We start from the raw sequence: 18,176 nt of genomic DNA, 5'->3' as shown, positions 1-18,176 counted from the left end.
TTACTTGAGCTTACATACTAAAATTGCTTTAGCGTTAATTTTTTAAATAACGTGTCAAGTTAAAAGTAGCCCAACTTAAAAGATCCTTTTGGTCATATCCTCTTCATTCTTAAAACACAACATCTACATCACTGACGTAGCATGAACGCTAGTCCGTTGAGGCCTTTTTCGTTTGGTTTACTTGTCATTGTGCCATTATTTATGGTGGTTATGCATCTTTTTTGGGCCCTCAGATGAAGATGAGGATGATGACGATGAAGAAGACTTTGAGGATGACGACGAATGGGATGATTAATCCCCTAACACTAACCCCACCCTGTAGAGTAAATGATACTAAATTCTCACTTCCCAAATTTTACTCATTGTTTTTTTTTTTTTTTTTTTTTTCAAAATCGCTGTATATTTTTTTGTTGCCTTTTTTGCTTCTTTTTTTTTTTAATAATCTGTGCAATACCTCATGTAATCTGTAAAGTTTTGTCATTTATCCTCTGTAAAATAATGTCCTGGAATAACCATGTGAAGTTTTATGCCAGGATTCATGATTTGTTGACCTGAATGTTTTTGTTTCCCTGTGAGTGGGGAAAGGGAGATGGATGGGACGCTTGATGATGTCCTTATTAATTGTTGATTAATGATTTAGATAACACTATTTTCATACCCTACTTTTCTGTACCTTCGATTTTCTTATTCAAATCCTAGTTTAGCATTCTTAGATTTGGTAAGAGGTTCTCCTATCAGAATATGTATGTCCCCTGTATTGTTTCCCTTGTAAATGTACACCAGGCTGTTATATTGAGGCTATATATATTTTTGCACGAATAACGAAACGGAAATTCACTGCAGGATGAGAACACATTGGCTGAACACTAAATATGATTTCTGTGGTAATCACTATCAGCGTCACACTACATTGCACGTCACAAAGTAGACAGATTTGGAGTTTTTGATTTCACTTTATTAACAAGAAAATAATATATGGTGAATTCAAACCGGCAAAGTCATGAGTACAGCTTGATCCTGAATGTGAAAAGCCATCAATTCACAAATATAGAATTTCCAGTCATATCAAGAAAAAATGAAAAAGAAAAAAAAAAGCACTTCACAAAGTACAGTTTAAACTTCCATTTGTTACAAGCTTTTACAGGTCAATGCTTGGACTGACAACTACATTTAAGGTAAAGGAAAAAACAATAAACCTTTGTGTACAATTAATGCTGGTTTAACAGTATTGTCTGTCTGAACTGAATTTTCTGTCCTTGTCCGTTAAGGATAGTGATGAGAAATTTGTAAAATTGACATTAAATCTTACAAAAGGGTTGGAATGTGGAATGAAAACACTAAATTCTATACTTAAATAAATGGTAATATTTACAATCCTGAGATGCGGTGCTTTTCTTTTTAGTAATTTAAAGTTTTTGCAATGAATGTAGATTTTAACCTGTTCATATCTTTTTCCTTTGGCTAAATTTTTGGATCAAACAGGATCATCTTGACAGATCCATTGGAATCTAAATTATGGGAATCAGCTTTCAATGCAAGTCAACTACATTCTTTTCAGATTTGATCTTTTTCACGATGATGTTTGGTGACCTGCAAAAAGAAAAAGAAAACGCTGGTCAGTGGTTCCTTTTAAAGGGCTAGTTCACCCAAAAATTAAAATTCTGTCATTACTCACCCTCATGTCGTTCCAAACCCGTAAGACCTTCGTACATCTTCAGAACACAAATTAAGATATTTTTGATAAAATCCAATGGCTCAGTGAGGCCTGCATTGTCAGCAAAAACATTCCCTTTAATGCCTAGAAAGCTACTAAAGACATATTTAAAACAGTTCATGTGACTACAGTGGTTCAAACTTAATATTATGAAGTGACGAGAATACTTTTTGTGTTGCAAAAAAACAAATAACTTTAATCAACAATATCTAGTGATGGCCGATTTCAAAACACTGCTTCATGAAGCTTTACGAATCTTTTGTTTCAAATCAGTGGTTTGGTGCCAAAGTCACATGATTTCAGTAAACGAAATTTCAATGGTTCCCCACTGGGGGGAGTGACTTTGGCAGTTTGATATGTGCCCTGAACCACTGATTCAAAACAAAAGATTCATAAAGCTTCGAAGCATCATGAAGCAGGGGTTTGGTGCACATAAAATTTGCTTCATAACATTAAGGTTGAACCACTTTAGTAACATGAACTGTGTCTTTTGTAGCTTTCTGGGCATTGGAAGTGTTAATTATCTTGCTGGCAATGCAGGCCTCGCTGAGCCATCGTATTTTACCAAAAATATCTTTGTTACAAAAGATGAATGAAGGTCTTGCGGGTGTGGAACTACATTGACAGAATTTTCATTTTTGGGTGAACTAACCCTTTAACTTTACAATTACAAAAAAGTATTGTCATGGAAACCGTCCATATCGGAGTTATTTATGGCATATACATTAAGTGAAAGCAGCAATGAGTATTAATAATGTCTTAGTCAGATCTTACAGGAGTAGTTCTCCTAAAATCAAGTGTTATCATATACTCATCCTTTTTTGTGAAGTCATACAGGTATGAAATGGCATGAGGGTGAATAGATGACAGAATTTTAGTTTTTGCATGTACTGTCCCTTTAAGATCCTAATTTACTTTCATTGAGAACTAGAAATGAGCACTTGTTTTGAAACCCTCAAATAGCATGTTTTTGACCAGATTGTAATGTACATTAAAACAGAAATGTCCATCTATTCAGTTTGAGCTAGAATTTACATACTGATAGAAGTATTTATCACTGCCTGGCTAATGATTTCATGGTAACTTAAATGATCTCAACCAGGACAAACACTGAATGAATCAATGAATGAATCATTCAATTCTTGGTATAAAAAGGTAATTATTGCTTAAAGTCTTACAGTCAATTTCCAAGATACCTGATTTGGCAGGGTTGGTGTTCACCAAACTCTTAACTTGGAAGTTCCCTATTCTGTCCAGCAATATTGCAAATTTGGGTACCGTGTTTTTAAGGCTTGGCTACTCTATGTCCTGGACAAATGCTGAACATCTTACCCTTCGTAGTGTACCAATGCTGCTGCCACGAATAGCTGCCAATAGATCATCACGTGTTGACCCCTGGGTGCCTCCCAGATTATTTCTGTCTTCTTTTCTTCTCAAAGGTAGAATATTTTCATCTTGAAGAATGTTCTTGCCATGTTTGTTCCCTGTGAGTTTGTGTCCTTTATTTGCATTGGCCTGGTTTCGATCCACACTAATTATTGCTGTTTCTGCTTGTTGCTTGACCATTTCAGCAATTTTCCTAGTTGGAACGTTCTTCACACCATTTGGTTGACTTTGAGGTTGTTGTGGTAAATGAGAAGAGACCAAGTTCTGCTTAGCTAGCATAGTGTCTTTGTCTGTTGAATTATGGAATTGAAATGACTGCTTATTGTCCATAGTGTCCCATGTCTTTGATTGTTCTTCACTTCTTTCCAAATGGTCTTGCTCTTTCCTTTGCTGTAGCCGCTTTTGCCTCTGGCGGTCCTGGTTGCGGGTTAAAATACCAGTTGCACTCATCCTTGGGCCAGGTAAGTCAAAGTGGTATCCCAATTTCAACAGGGTGGTATTGTTCCTCATCAATTTCACCATCTCCATCTCCACTTGGCCTCCACAGATATGCCGCTGGTTTTGGAATCGGAGTTCCACCAGTGTGGTGTTGTACTGAAGTGACCCAATCAAAGCCAGGATACCTTTGCCCGAAATAAAGTTGGACTCAACATTAAGGTTGGTGATGCTGCAGTTCTTCTTCAGCATTTTGGCCAAGGCCAAAGCTACTTGGTCATCCGCATGGGTGTTGGCAATGCTGAAAACCTCAACGTGAGTGTTTGAGATTAAGGCATTAGCAAAACCCACTAAAACCCCTTGGGATATGTTCTCGATGTTGTTTAGGTTGACTTCGCTCAAGGAGGTGTCATTGCTCAAGATGTTCTCCAAGGTCTTGTCAATATCAGTGGGGTTACCACTTGGTCTGTCTGGAGAAATGTGATGGTGGAGGGCACCTTTATGGATGCCATTAGGTTTTCGACCACTAATGCCATTCCTCTTGCAGTCCACAAAATTCCAATTGCTTGACCTAACTTCTTTCTCCCCATCATGCCCCTTTCTAACCCCCCTATTTTGTTGCTCTCCCTCCTCTTCATTATCCTCAGGCTCTTCACTGCCACATTCCTGTTCGCTCTTATCTGTCTGGCACTCATCCATGCTGTCCTGTGTGTCACCATAGAAAGGAAAACAAGGTTGAGCTCTGGCATACCTCAAGCAATGACTCTTAATTAAGAAAGACTATTACCAGCTGAGACAACTGCACAAGCAATTGCTATGTTCTATGGAGGCAATGTTGCCATTTTATGTACTCTCATTAAAGAAACTGGAATTTTAATTTGAATGTTTTATGGTGGTATGTCTATATATCAAATTATGAACTGCTCACTGAGTTCGTGTTCTTAAACTATCCCACATATCACCCCTTATACCAAGGGGTGAGCTACACTCAGGAGCTAAGTTTAACAGTCCTGACTTAAAGGATTAGTTTACTTTAAAAGGAAAATTAGCCCATGATTTACTCGCCCTCAAGCCATCCTAGGTATATGGCTTTCTTCTTTCAGATGAATGCAGTCAGAGTTATATTAATAATCACCCTGATGCTCCCAATTTTTTTTTTAATGGCAGTGCATGGAAACCACCTGTTTGAAGCTCAAATAAGTACATCAATTCATCATACACGTACTCCACACAGCTCTGGAGGGTTAATAAAGACCTTCTGAAGTGAATCAATGCATTTGTGTAAGAAAAATATCAATTTTTAACACATTATAAATTAAAATAACCAGCTTTCGGCCAAACAGCCATATGGATTCTACTTGCGTCTAAAGCGTAACTTATGCGACGTACTACTGGTATTACACTATGCCATGACGTAATATGCTACTTCCTACATTATATGTCGTGTAAGTTAGGTATTCGTCTGAAAGAAGAAAATTATATACACCTAGGATGGCTTGAGGGTGAGTAAAATCATGAGGTAATTTTCATTTTAAAATGAAATAATCCTTTAATCATACCCCTAATTCAGGGATGTCCAATCCTGCTCCTTGAAGGCACCTTCCTGTAGAGTTTTTATTCCCCAAATATACCTGAACTAGGTAATTAATGTCTTCAGGAGTACTAGTAACTTCTGGGTAGGTGTATCGGGGCAGGTTGGAGCTAAACTCTGTGGGAAGGTGGCCCTTCAGGAGCAGAATTTAGGACACGCTTGCCCTCAATGGACTGCTCAGACATACTTTAGATTAATTTCATAAAAGGGAAAAAAAGTAATTAATCCCTTTATGAGGCTGCAGATTTTCTCGTCCCCAAGCTGGGTCCTGCTTGTGGAGACCTCCCAAAGATATGGGACTACTTGAGTTTCCATAAAGAAAGCTTATCTTGACTCCCTGACAAATATAGCCATCATTTTTGTTGTTTTGTGGATACGAATACCCTCTCGGAATACCTCAAATCGTACCTTTAGGGGTCAGTACTCTACAAACACCCTACTGACCAAACATTAAAAAAAATGTAATTACCTGGTACCTCAAAGTTTAAACATATTACTCAATTGCTGCATCCAGACCCTACCTCTAGCAATCTGTGAGTCTCATCCTCCCAGAACTTCAGCAGAGCCTCTCGGGAAAAAGAGCCTGTTGGCCGCTTGGCCGTCTGGTCCTCCTGCCTTAGCCCAGTGGGTATGTTCTCATCAGGTTCTATTTCAGCCATAACCTTCTCCAGCTCCTGGAGCTCCTCACTGGTCAGGGAGGCCAGAAGTTTGTCTTCATCTATGTCCTCGTACTTGCCGAGCTCTTTTCGGTACCCAAAATTGCTCATACTTGTAAAACTATGTTTCCTTTGTGTGCATGAACTCTTACTCTGCCTTCGTCAGTACTTGTATGTGGGATTAGTACCCTGCACAGGCTTGTGTTAGATGCACTTTGTCTAATCTGAGAAGCTGGTGGAGGAACTTAAGGGGAGGGGGGTGCAGAACAGAGTATCTGCATATGATGGTGTCTCCCCATGGGGACACCAAGATTAGCCTACAAGAAGAATGTGTGTTCATTTTGTAGTGGTGAGACCTGTCAGCAACTGTTGGCCAAGAACGACATAGGAACTGCCCCCTAGGGAGATGACTAAAACTAATCTAATTTATGTTAAGTACCCATTAATGCCAATGGTTTTGAAGTTAAATGTTAGATAAGCACATACACACCAGTGTCCAGGTTACCAACTATTTTTTGAATTGTGAATATATTGCTGTACATAGTCTCCCAAATGTTGCCATTTTTTAAAAACAATTATTGAATTTAAAGCTACTGTACGTCTAAGTGTTTGTAAGAATAAAGAACTGATTTCATATGTTATGACGAACATGCCAAGGAGGGGTGTCTCATGCCTAAGGGTCAGTTTAGGAGATTTGCCACACTAGATCAGTATCCGATGCTTAAAAGGTCGGGTGATCACTGTATCTGAGGTGTAAACACATACTATATTTTAGACTGGACTTGTATACTGCTTCCTTTTATGCTCTGCTCATTCTTCAAAACAACTCTGCAGACACCAGAACACCACTGGAGCTTTAGAATCGATATTACCTATTTGTGCAGTAAGTACTTTTCCCTGATTGTCTTCAAAAAATTAACTGATTTCTTGAAAGTTACCATTATGCAATGTTGAGACTTTCTGATTAGTAACCAGTCATGGCAAAATAAACTAGACAGTTCAGGACATCCAGAACCAAAGCTAATTTAATATGTGAATTACCTAACTAACGAGACTCAAACATTGCACTGTCATGGTTTGCTTACATTTTTCAAAAGTTATCACAACTATCTCTATCAGATGACATTATCTGATGTACTTGAACAGGCACAGATAAGTATACAGTAAACTACAAATACGTCTTATGTTTGTGACAGTTTATCACAAGGTTAGGTGGTGAGATTGTGATAATACATAAGTCAAAGGTTTCTCCTTGACAGGTTGCCGAACATGCTTGTTGATGTTAAAAGGGCATAAAGCTATAAATAGATATGACCTGCTTTAGTTACTTCAATTTTGATATTGCAGGTCATTCTACAACCACAGTTTAGCAGTGCTGAAGTGTGACATGTATTCACTTGGTCAGTGTCATAGACAATAAACACCACTAAAAGTTAAAAAGAAAACAAATGGAACATCTTGATAGTACCCTTGTATGTGGCACTAAGTTGAAAGCAGTCTGAATTCATAGAACAGGCTTCAACTCTTTTATTTATATCTGATATAAACATGTTTTTGTCAACAGTTAGAACATTTTTTATTGCACAAATAGCACCAAGACATTACTTTGAAGGCAAAGTCCTTTTGAAGTGGTGCAAAATTCACATTGTAGTTTTCAACCTCTGGTCATGTCAACCTCGTGTTCATTTCTGAATGAAACTCAAAGTGCTTCCTCCTTAACATGGCCCTTGAGAAGAGTCACTCCTGACATATGATTTTTCCATACAAATCATATTCTTTGTACATCAAGTAGCTTTTTAGTCCTGGTGGGAAAGGACCAGAGTTTATGAATTTAGGGTTGCCCAACCTTCGTGGGGTCATCTCTCTCCTGATGACTAGTCTGCATAGATGTTGCAGTGAACGAGGACTCCCTGCGAAAGTCACACATCCATGAGAGTTTATATTTTATCTAATGCTATGACATTCATATTTTTGTAAATGTAGCTTAAACTATTTATGCTAGTACTCACCCAACATTTCTGAAATTTCAGCCCACTCTTTATTCTTCTTTAGAACCATTTTCAGCTTGGTGCAAATGGGAACATGATTGACATAGTCGAGGAGAACCCGCACAGCTCTTCCAGAGAACTGCACTAGCCAAGAGACGCTGATGAAATCACAAAACTGCATGCGACAGAAGATGGAGACAGAAGTAAAGATACATAGGCCACATATACAAATGAAAGCAAATTTCTGACAGAGGTAAGTTAGCTTAAAATATATCAGCTCTGTTCCAAAACCTAGTGAATTACCTTGCTTATGTTGGTGATAGTCTGTATGTCACACAACTAGGGATCCTAGTGTATGGGAGACTGCTTTCCATTAGCATGATGTTAAAGCCCCAATAATCTTTAGTATAAAAATACATATTCATGGGTTTCAGGCACGTGACTTTTTTTGCTATGGCCGCCATCTTTAGAACCTACGCGTAGCATCTCCTTGGTGTTTGAAAAGATGTTACACACTAAAATAGCACTCCTTACCACCGACGAAAAGCAATGGTATTTAAAGAAATTAGGGACCCACTTTATATTAAAGGAACACTCCACTTTTTTTGAAAATAGGTTCATTTTCCAACTCCCCTAGAGTTAAACAGTTGAGTTTTACCGTTTTCGAATCCATTCAGCCGATCTCTGGTTCTGGCGGTACCACTTTTAGCATAGCTTAGCATAGTTCATTGAATCTGATTAGACCGTTAGCATCGCGCTTAAAAATCACCAAAGAGTTTTGATATTTTTCCTATTTAAAACTTGACTCTTCTGTAGTTAAATCGTGTACTAAGACCGGCGGAAAATAAAAAGTTGTGATTTTCTAGGCCGATATGGCTAGGAACTATACTCTCATTCAGGCGTAATAATCAAGGAACTTTGCTGCCGTATCATGGCTGCAGCAGTGCAATGATATTACACAGCGTCTCTCACAAACGTCTCCATGGTTGCAAGGCACGTTCCCTGTGCAAGCAGGGGCTCACGGGCGCTGCGTAATATCATTGCACTGCTGCAGCCATGATACGGCAGCAAAGTTCCTTGATTATTACGCCTGAATGAGAGTATAGTTCCTAGCCATATCGGCCTAGAAAATCACAACTTTTAATTTTCCTTCGGTCTTAGTACACGATTTAACTACAGAAGAGTCAAGTTTTAAATAGGAAAAATATCAAAACTCTTTGGTGATTTTTAAGCGCGATGCTAACGGTCAAATCAGATTCAATGAATTATGCTAAGCTATGCTAAAAGTGGTACCACCAGAACCGGAGATCGGCTGAATGGATTCGAAAACGGTAAAACTCAACTGTTTAACTCTAGGGGAGTTGGAAAATTAGCCTATTTTCAAAAAAAGTGGAGTGTTCCTTTAAGTGGCCTTAACTACCGTGTACTTACATTTAAATTTATCATTTGATACAATGCACTTATTGTGTACATACGTGTTTTTACATTGTACTTGTATTTTAAAAACGCCTGCATGTAATTACATCTGTAATTAATTTCTGTAATTACATTTATAATTACACCTTAACCAACCCTTAAACCTACCCATACCACCAAACCTGTCCCTATCCTTACCCGTATCCGCCTCAATAGCAGCAAAAGTGTTTTGCAATTCAATATGAACCCAATAAGTACATTGTACTTAGTTTTTGATGTAAGTACATAGTAGTTAAGGCAACTTAATATAAAGTGGGACTGAAATTAGATACTTTAGGATTACACTCTTATTTACTATCAAGCAAACTGCTGACTCCACTAAAGTCTAGTAAAAACGTGCTGAATTTTACGTTTGCTGACATTTACATAATCTCGTAGCAAGTGCTTTTAAAGACTACCTCAGGACGGGTTAATGATATTAACGTTACACGAACAGCAAGTATCTTTGAATGGAATTGTCAATGATGTTGGTAAAGAACATCCCTTGTATTGTCAGTTACATTACTTACACAAAATAAAGCTCTCACTACCATTCACGACCGTCAAAAATATCGACACATCAGCAATAAACCTTGAAAACACATGGGATCAAGTATGGGAACTTGCAACAGAACACATTTTATATTATTATTATTTTTTTACATTTGAGTATTTTATTAATTTCTGAAGAACTCTTCAATATATGTTAATTCTGAACCAGCAATAACTTTTTTGACAAGTCTGCAGCCGTTACCTGGATGGGACGAATTTTTCATTTTTAATTAATTTACTTAAAGGTGCGGTATGTAGGAATGAGACCCAGTGGTCGAAATATGTACTGCAGTCCAAATTCAAAATATTGTTTGCCCCGCCCCCTCCTTCAAAGACGCGGGTTGCCAGCTTGAGGACACGCAACGAGGGAGTGCAAGTGCCAATGAAAGCTGAGGAGACTTACACACTGTAAGTTGATTTATCTGTGTTTTAATATGCTGTCGTTCACAAAGATTTTTAGATGGATGCAGAGGCTTTTTAGGTCAGGTAGAATCTGATTGTCTGACTCAGTTTGTTTGCTGGTTCCCATGGCTACAATAAAAAAAAATACAAAAAAAACTGTTTTCCACCAATGGGCAACCTGTGATGTCGAAATACTATTGGATAAACTGGCAGCACATGGTTTCGCACAGACCAAAACAAAGACGGACAGTCCGACACGTAACGCACATTTTCAAAGTAGAATATCTGGCTGTAGTATTGTTTTTCTGAGAAACAAGTAGGTGGACTTGCCGTGCGTTCACACCGCCGCCGGCGAGAGCGTCAACAGTCACCTTGGCCGCCCTGCCAACAACGCTGTACTGTTCGTTCAAACCGCCGCCGACGGGAGGGACAAAGTAAATGACAAGTTGCGTTAACCAATCGGAAGCCTCTCAAGCGAGGACATCTACATTCCAATTGGTTGCCGCCGAACCGCGTCATAGCTCATTACCATAAAGTTAACCTGATTTCAACTCTCCTCGCTGCTCTCACCGTCCAAGACGCGCCGCACCGCTCTCGCCGTTAGAATGTTTGCTAAATATCTGCAAACATATTGGGATAATTTTATGCTTAATTAAAGTGAAAATCTTACAATACAGCACCTTTTAAATTAGGACTACGTTATGGTATATGACAGATAGGCTTTTTCATTAGGCCTATGTATGTATATAATTAATATGAATAATAAATCAATAACATGTATCTATCTACCAATGTCTAAAAATATAATGATTGATTATCTGTCTAGATCGGATAGTGTATGGAATATTATATTAATATATTATCCAAATTTTATAAGCTGCCACCACATGCTGCTTTAACAGTGTAGTTTGCCTTGTTCATCAAAAGTTCCTGAAAGACCCAAGTGATAACTTTTTCCCCATTTTCCCCAAAAGACGGGCATGAGCTCGACTTTTTTTTATTTATTAAACGTGCAGATTTACGGTGCATGTTCTCGAGACTCTGTCGCTATGGACATAAAGACGCTTAAAAGCAATCGCTATTGGTATTTTCCACACAGCAAAGTGCTTGTTTGTTTATTCAAGTATCTGTGGGTCTACGTAAAATACGGGACAGATCGCATCCTGTATTGATAGCCTGATGCATCATTTAACCTTTAAATCCCGTATTTTACGGGACGGGTGGCATTGTGGCAACCCTACGGTAGCAGCTATGCATTACTGAGGATGCTCAGGGTTTATTGTAAAATGTTAAATCTATTTCTTTGTGATCAGCCCACAGCACAGCATATAGACAGCATGTTGCAATTCAGTCCTACAAATAGCGGTCGCACCAATGTGTGACGTCACATGAAACCCATGAATTGGGAAAATTTGGAACGCTTTACATAGAAATCAACTCATAAAGTGTGCAGGAGATTTGAGTTTCCTATTAGCATATTGCTAAGCTAATGTCACAATCTTAAGTAGCTTAAAAATACAAATATTTAGTGAAATATTGAGCCTATTTTAAATAGTTTCAGGCCCTGTTTACACTAGTGTTTTCTCGAACCTTGAAAACGGAGACTTTCGAAAATGCTGCAGAGCATGTTTTAGTTTGAAAACGCCAGGGTTGCGTTTCAGTGTAGATGGACCAAAACTGAGACTTTTGAAATGGACGATGGAGGCTGCCCACTTTCGCTCTGCGTATCCTTGACAACCATGTAAACAATAATATGGAGACTGAACTGCAATCTTTGCTGGCTTTGTCATTTTTAGCAGCCATTGTGCAGTTAAACTTTTTTAAAGCTACCTACATGCATAAGAGGCAACTATTTACACTTGTACGCACATGCCCAGTGTGCATAAACGGTTATGTGACATGCGTTTTTGAGACATGTAGTATAGATGGAGATCGTTTCTGAAACGCTATTGTAAACGAGGCCTGAAATGTTTTTATTGATACTTTGAAGAATTCAATGAATATACACTTATAAAAACACTTCTCTCATTTTGTCCGCCATCTTGGGTTGATTTTAACTTTTCTACTTTTGAAACAAACATTTGGAGTGTGCATACCCTGGCAACTTGCTAGGTTTTGGAACAGAAACATTAGTGGTGAACTTACTGGAATCTTCTCACTGGGGTGTTCTGAGGAGTGACCCCATGTTGCATCATGAGGACAACAGAAGCATTTTTCTGCATCATAACCACCATTTAACAACTGTCGCATCATCATCTCATCCCTCAGGCAGTATTGTAAGGCAGTGGGAAACACTGTGTCATTGAGCTCTGTGAAGTAACAGTTCACATCTGCTTGGCTGGCTAGGAGAATCCTCACAATCTCATACCTCCCAGCTCTTACCGCCACTAGAAGGCAGTGCAAAGGGTCCAGGTCTGTTTTGGCTCCAGCATTTACCAGCAACTCGGTGCCAGTCACATCTCCATTGGAGACCGCAAAGTACAAGGCAGTCTTCCGCATATCCCCATATATCTCCGAAATATGAGCGTCTAGAAGAGCATTAACATCAAAACCTTTGTCCACCAGGAGCTCCAGACATCGGACATGGCCTCCATCTGCAGCTGCATGAATTGGGCTCTGGCCTGAGAGACGGAGCGCTCTCTTGGTGGTTATTGGGATTAACATTCTCAAGGCACTGGAAAGAGATTGTACAACTAGATTTTAACATTTTCTAAAGAAAAATAGAATGGTTGGACAGTTACTCATCGGTTAATGCAGGGTTTCTCAATTCTGGCCCTTGAGATAATTTCTTGCAGAGCTTAGCCCAACCCTAATCAAACACACCTGAACAAGCTAATCAAGGTCTTCAGGATTACTAAAATGTTACAGGTATTTGAGTTTGAACTCTGCAGGAAAGTGGATCTCGATGACCAGAGTTAAGGTGTTTATTCAAAACCTCTAGTGGTGAGCAGTAGTGTATGCAGTGAAATGTTTTGAATTCTGATTAGATTTGTTGTCTCCAGACAAACCTTTCAATGCTAGTCCTAGTCGACTTCTGATTCCAAAAGTCCAATATAACTTTAGCTCGAGATCCGGGGTGAAAAAACTAGCAAAGGAGTAGCATATTTCTTTGAACTTACAGGTAATGCCCTTTGTATGCTGCACGGTGGATCGGAAGTTGCAAGGAAAGACTAGCGACATTAGGATCAGCCCCATGTTGAAGTAAAAGCTCAATGCAGTCAGGATTGCCAGAACCAGCAGCATCATATAGCACACTATCTCCATTTGGTGCCTGAGCATTTACATCTCCACCTGTTGGTGCGGAGGACATCATTCTGTTTGTAGTTTAACTACATTCTTTATTTGTGAATATCTACTAACATCCTCTGTTTTTATACTGGAAATATTAGAATTACCATAGTGAATAAGGATGTCCAGCGCTTCTGCTTGAGCATACTCTGCGGCAATCCCCATGGGCGTCACTCCATGCTCGTCTGTCTCCGAGACATTTCCTCCATGTTGCAGCAGGAGCGTAAGGATGTCGGTACAACCCACCTTGGCTGCCTCATGAATGGCCGTCCACTTTTTTGGGTAGATTTGGTTCACCGATGCTCCTCGTGATATAAGTGTAAAGGCGATTTCAAATGAATCTGTTCTTACCGCTCCAAAACAAAACACCAGAACTTATTACATAGCCACTAAAGACACTATAAAAATTGCAAATGAAAACTTACCCAATAATAAAGGGGATTCATTTTTGCTGTTGATCCTATTAGGTGAAGCTCCATGCTCAAGCAGAGTCCTAACAATCTCCACCAGTCCAGCTTGAGTCGCCAAAATCAATGGTGTCTCTCCATCTGCAGTTTCCTCATCTAGCCTCAACCTGTAAGAACCTTTCCACCAAACCACTGAGTATGTGAATATGTCTGATTTGAGACAGTCTTTTTTGTTAATTCAGGAACGTCATTGTCAATGAGTTGTTGAATCATTAACTCAAATGATTTGTTCAAAAACCATTATTCATTCAGGAATGAAACAAGTGACTTATGAGTGAGTCATTGAATCATTTACTCAACCAATTCAACTACGTCAACACTAATCCAGATACATTTGAAAACGCAACTTTTTTTCTCTAGGTTTTTCCCTTCCATCCACACTGAGACAGCATTTTTTCCCCTGTGAAAACTGAGCTTTTTGTAGATTGGATCAATTTGAAAAATCTGTTTTTATGTTTTGGTGTGAACTGTAAAAATTGAGGTATCTGTAAGGTACCTGGTAAGTGCCTGCTATGTGCTGTTTTTGTGCTATTTTTACACAGAGATTGGTAGGCCTATTAGTAAAATCGTTTGACTTTGTCACCGTTGGCATATTAAGCAACAGACTACAAGGTCATAAATGGGAAAAAGCACTTCTTGTGTTTTTTGCCTGAAGTTTGCATGCCTGTAGCTCAAAAAGTATTAAAGATATCTTGATACCATTTTAGATTCTGGCTCTTAAACTTTTCTTATGATATCTTAACCCTTGTGCAACCTTATTTCAGTTTTGTTTTTTGTTATAAGTGTGCCTTTGTTAATGCCAACTACATGAATTTTGGCTCAGGTGTTTATTTTTATTGGAATTTTAATATTTTACCCTAATTTCCTTCAAAATATCAATTTTACCCTCCGTACAAAAAATACTCACACTCAGCACCTTATGGACAAAAATGTCCACATTGAAACCCATTAAAACTGTTTAAATTTTTTAACCCAGGGCCATTTGACTATAAAATGATACAATATTTGCAAATAGGCATTCATTCTATCGGCAAGGCTTCAAATTTTACATTTTTACCATTTTTTACTATATTGTGCCATATTTTCAAATTTGGCATATAAAAGAAATATTCGCTTTATTTGTGTTTTCTGCTTACGCATATTATAGTCTATTGTAGAGTCAATTGGAAAAATATGAATGTTGGTAAGGATGTCAGAGTGTAGTTTGCATGTGTTTACTGAAAATTTAATGTGTGTTATTAGTTTGAAAGAAATTATATTGTATTGGCAATCAAAAATCCCACTCCATGTATGAGTCACACCCTTGGCAGGGTCATGTGAAAACTATGAAAAAGGTCAAAGAAGGTTAATAAGCTTTTCTTTTTCACCCAAACACACATCTTAACCCTTGATTGCACTTTTTCACTTGTTATTGTTTTTGTACGAAGATAAAAGGTGTGCTTGATTTCGAAGTAGAAGTTCAGAAGCCCCTAAACACATTGTTTTAGTTTTCACCACAAGAAAATGCTGATTGTTTAGTCTGGTAGATTTTATACAATGTTTGAGTTAACACAGGTGTCCTCACAGCCAAACCTATTAATATGTGGTGCTTGAGGGGTTGATAATTTCATTTTTTGAAGAGACATTACTCAGCAGAGGAAGCTCTGAAGCTAGTGTTGCCCACTGACAGTGAGCACACAAGTGCATTAGAAGCTGAGGATGTAAAGAAACCGATTTGTAAAGCGTTAAAATTCTGAAAATTAATGTTTGGTAATTATGAATAGAAGAGATGCTGATAAAAAAATAAAAAAGTCAGTGAAAGTGGAAAAAAATATTAATATATAATATTTATATGACAGTTTTTTGGCATGGACATTTTTGTCCATTATAGACCTGTTAGTTTTTGAAAAAAATATAAATGCCTCAAAATGAATGTTATTGTTTTTCATTGACCCACCCAAGAACCTAATAAGCAAAGAAAAAAAAATTCTGCTTAGCATTTAGTTTATGAAAATAAACTACAATTTTTATTTTTTTCATTAAAAAAACACCTATGACATTATGTAAACAAACCAGCATTTAAAGGGTTAAAGTTCTTAAAATTAATGAATATTTGGTATCTATGGATAGAACAGATGCTGGTTAAAAAATTGACATCAGTGAAAGTGGAAAAAAATATTAATAAATCATATTTTTATGACAGTTTTTGGACATGGACATTTTGGTCCATTTTGCACCTATGTGTAACTTTTTTTTTTTTTTTTTTTTTGAATGCACAAGGGTTAATTTTTAATGCCAAATATGGTTCATTTCCAGAGATATGGGGATCTCATTGTGGCTCCATGAGTAAATTGGTCAATTGTACATACCAAATTGTCATTTTGACCCCCCTCTACAAAATAGTGGTTTACTCAATAAATATACATCTGTGACATTTAATATTTTGGCTTTCATACACTTAATATTTTTTCTGAAGAAAGACAAATATAAACAAAATCAAAAATTTGAGCCGGGGAAGTTTTCGAAATTTGGTTTATTTGACACGAAATGACCCTAAAGTGTGAATGGAAATCGTTTTGAAAAGAAAATTCCATGTTTAAATGTATCTGAATTAATGTAGACACATCCAAGACATGCAACGGTTGATTCTGTGGCTTTGTTTGGAAATATTTTCACTGCAAAGCAAAAACGATCTGAGTAATTTGCGATATTATGTCTAAAATTGAAGTTACTCAAAATAAAATACAAAATAAAAGCACACTTCCTTTTGAAAACTACAGCAGTGGACTTTGTACTCTTGCTCACCATAAAGTACCATCTCCAGCACCTGCACAGACTGCTGGACAGCAGCCCTATGAATTGGGTACCACCCCTTAGTATCCATCTCAGTGAATGCAGCAGGATAATCCGACAGCTCCTGCAGAGCAAAGAGATCTCCTGTGGGGCCAGATGAAATGACCTTTCACTTAGAAACTTAGATAATTATCTTCATTTAACAATGCAATTCACCCAAATAAAATAATTCACTTGTGTATTTTCCATTGAACCTAATTGATTTACAGCAAGCATAAAATCTTTCACCTCGGTATATTGCATCCAAGATCTTTTGATGTTCCACACTGGATATATTTGCAGGATAGAAAAAGTAGTTGGTAATAACAATGTTTTCTAAGATGTTTGCTTTATTTCAAGATTCCAAAAGGCAATTTCTTATGTGAACATCACACCTTCCAAGGGAGGCGATGTCTTTACATGATTCCTGAATGCTCAGTTGGATTGCAGCTTCAAGAAGCTCATCTTCCTCTTCTAGGTCATCTGATAGATCCATTTTCCTGGAGGTACATAAAAGATTTTACACGAGCAATGGAATGATTTTACTCGCATTGTTCTGGTTATACATTATAAAATGTCAAGTATATTGTTTTAACCAAAAAGAAGTTCTCAGAATACTTTCATATGACACTTTAGCCATATAATAGAAAGGTTGAAGTGACCAGACAGTTTCCAGAAAGATGTTTCTGCTATAGTTAAAAGAAATTCAGTTCCTCTGTCTTTTTCACGGGACTCATTTTCACAGAAACATTAAAATTTTTGCAGTTCTCACAGACAGACTTCAACATTTATAACTTTGCGTTAGTTTCAAAGAAATGCTGAACTAGGGCATGCACAACCGCCACTTCATCCGCCACTTCCAATGAATCATTCACGCTTCACTGAACAGTAAACAAAGGCTCTAATCTCACCTTGTGAAATAGAGTTCCAGTGAAATCACGCGTCTCGCGCACTGCTGTGCCAGTACTTCAGCTGCTCCCAATCTGAACTTGACTGCCCCCCTTTCCAGGCCCAAAACAGCAACAGACATGCATCTAAATTTGGCGTTCACCTGCTCTGGTCTTTGCCATGCACACCATTAAAGTCAAATGACAAATGACCACATGTTCACTTGAAATATTTTTAATAACAGGTGCAAATAAGCACTTGTAATTTGATTTTATGGCTGAAATTAATAATTTACAGATTAACTTTTTTTTTCATTTTAATACACCAAATACCAATTATGACAATTCAGACGATTTTCAACTTCTGCATACAGTCTTCAGGCAATTTTTACAGCCTTCTATAAATGTTATTGACCTTTACAGTGGGGGAAATCCCAGAGTCATTGCATTATAACCATCTTGTGTTCAATGAATAACTAGAGAAGGAATCTTGGAAAGTCTTTTACAGTGGCTCGAAGAAACCTTGAAAAAATCCTTCAATTTT

The 18,176-nt window shown here is 37.8% G+C and overlaps 4 protein-coding genes across 9 annotated transcripts in view; 2 read left to right on the top strand and 2 right to left on the bottom strand.

The window, feature by feature from the left end:
* wasla (WASP like actin nucleation promoting factor a) overlaps positions 1–1,376 on the top strand; it is a 42,246-nt gene extending 40,870 nt beyond the window's left edge. For all 4 annotated transcript variants that reach the window (XM_067379768.1, XM_067379766.1, XM_067379767.1 and 1 more), the window contains one exon: positions 234–1,376. In XM_067379768.1, the coding sequence (XP_067235869.1) occupies positions 234–295 (62 nt within the window). In that variant the 3' untranslated portion in view covers positions 296–1,376. The remainder of the gene's footprint in view (positions 1–233) is intronic.
* lmod2a (leiomodin 2 (cardiac) a) lies at positions 363–6,157 on the bottom strand. Its single transcript, XM_067379771.1, has 3 exons — positions 5,648–6,157; positions 3,047–4,240; positions 363–1,590 (listed from the first exon to the last, which is right to left on the bottom strand). The coding sequence occupies exons 1-3, from the start codon at positions 5,891–5,893 to the stop codon at positions 1,555–1,557; spliced, it is 1,476 nt and encodes a 491-aa protein (XP_067235872.1). The 5' UTR covers positions 5,894–6,157; the 3' UTR covers positions 363–1,554.
* Positions 6,158–7,223: 1,066 nt separating this feature from the next.
* On the bottom strand, positions 7,224–17,719 carry LOC137015505 (ankyrin repeat and SOCS box protein 15-like). Of its 3 annotated transcripts, XM_067380516.1 has the most exons (10): positions 17,657–17,719; positions 17,141–17,245; positions 16,995–17,032; positions 16,719–16,850; positions 13,893–14,051; positions 13,575–13,820; positions 13,299–13,470; positions 12,325–12,853; positions 7,792–7,945; positions 7,224–7,692 (listed from the first exon to the last, which is right to left on the bottom strand). In XM_067380516.1, the coding sequence occupies exons 2-10, from the start codon at positions 17,239–17,241 to the stop codon at positions 7,520–7,522; spliced, it is 1,704 nt and encodes a 567-aa protein (XP_067236617.1). In that variant the 5' UTR covers positions 17,242–17,245; positions 17,657–17,719; the 3' UTR covers positions 7,224–7,519. The 3 variants fall into 3 exon arrangements, with proteins under 3 accessions (XP_067236617.1, XP_067236615.1, XP_067236616.1); XM_067380514.1 differs by lacking the exons at positions 16,995–17,032; positions 17,141–17,245; positions 17,657–17,719 and having other exon boundaries at positions 13,575–13,841; positions 16,719–16,915; XM_067380515.1 differs by lacking the exons at positions 16,995–17,032; positions 17,141–17,245; positions 17,657–17,719 and having other exon boundaries at positions 13,575–13,769; positions 16,719–16,915.
* The window catches only part of iqub (IQ motif and ubiquitin domain containing), a 32,898-nt gene continuing 28,435 nt past the window's right edge, over positions 13,714–18,176 (top strand). Inside the window, exons 1-2 of the mRNA XM_067380511.1 lie at positions 13,714–14,043; positions 17,106–17,251. The gene's annotated coding sequence lies outside the window, so the exon portion shown is untranslated. The remainder of the gene's footprint in view (positions 14,044–17,105; positions 17,252–18,176) is intronic.

This window comes from Chanodichthys erythropterus, chromosome 24, assembly GCF_024489055.1.
Source record: "Chanodichthys erythropterus isolate Z2021 chromosome 24, ASM2448905v1, whole genome shotgun sequence".
Lineage (NCBI taxonomy): Eukaryota > Metazoa > Chordata > Actinopteri > Cypriniformes > Xenocyprididae > Chanodichthys > Chanodichthys erythropterus.
Note: the sequence above shows the minus strand (reverse complement) of the source record. Positions and strands in the feature narration are given on the sequence as shown.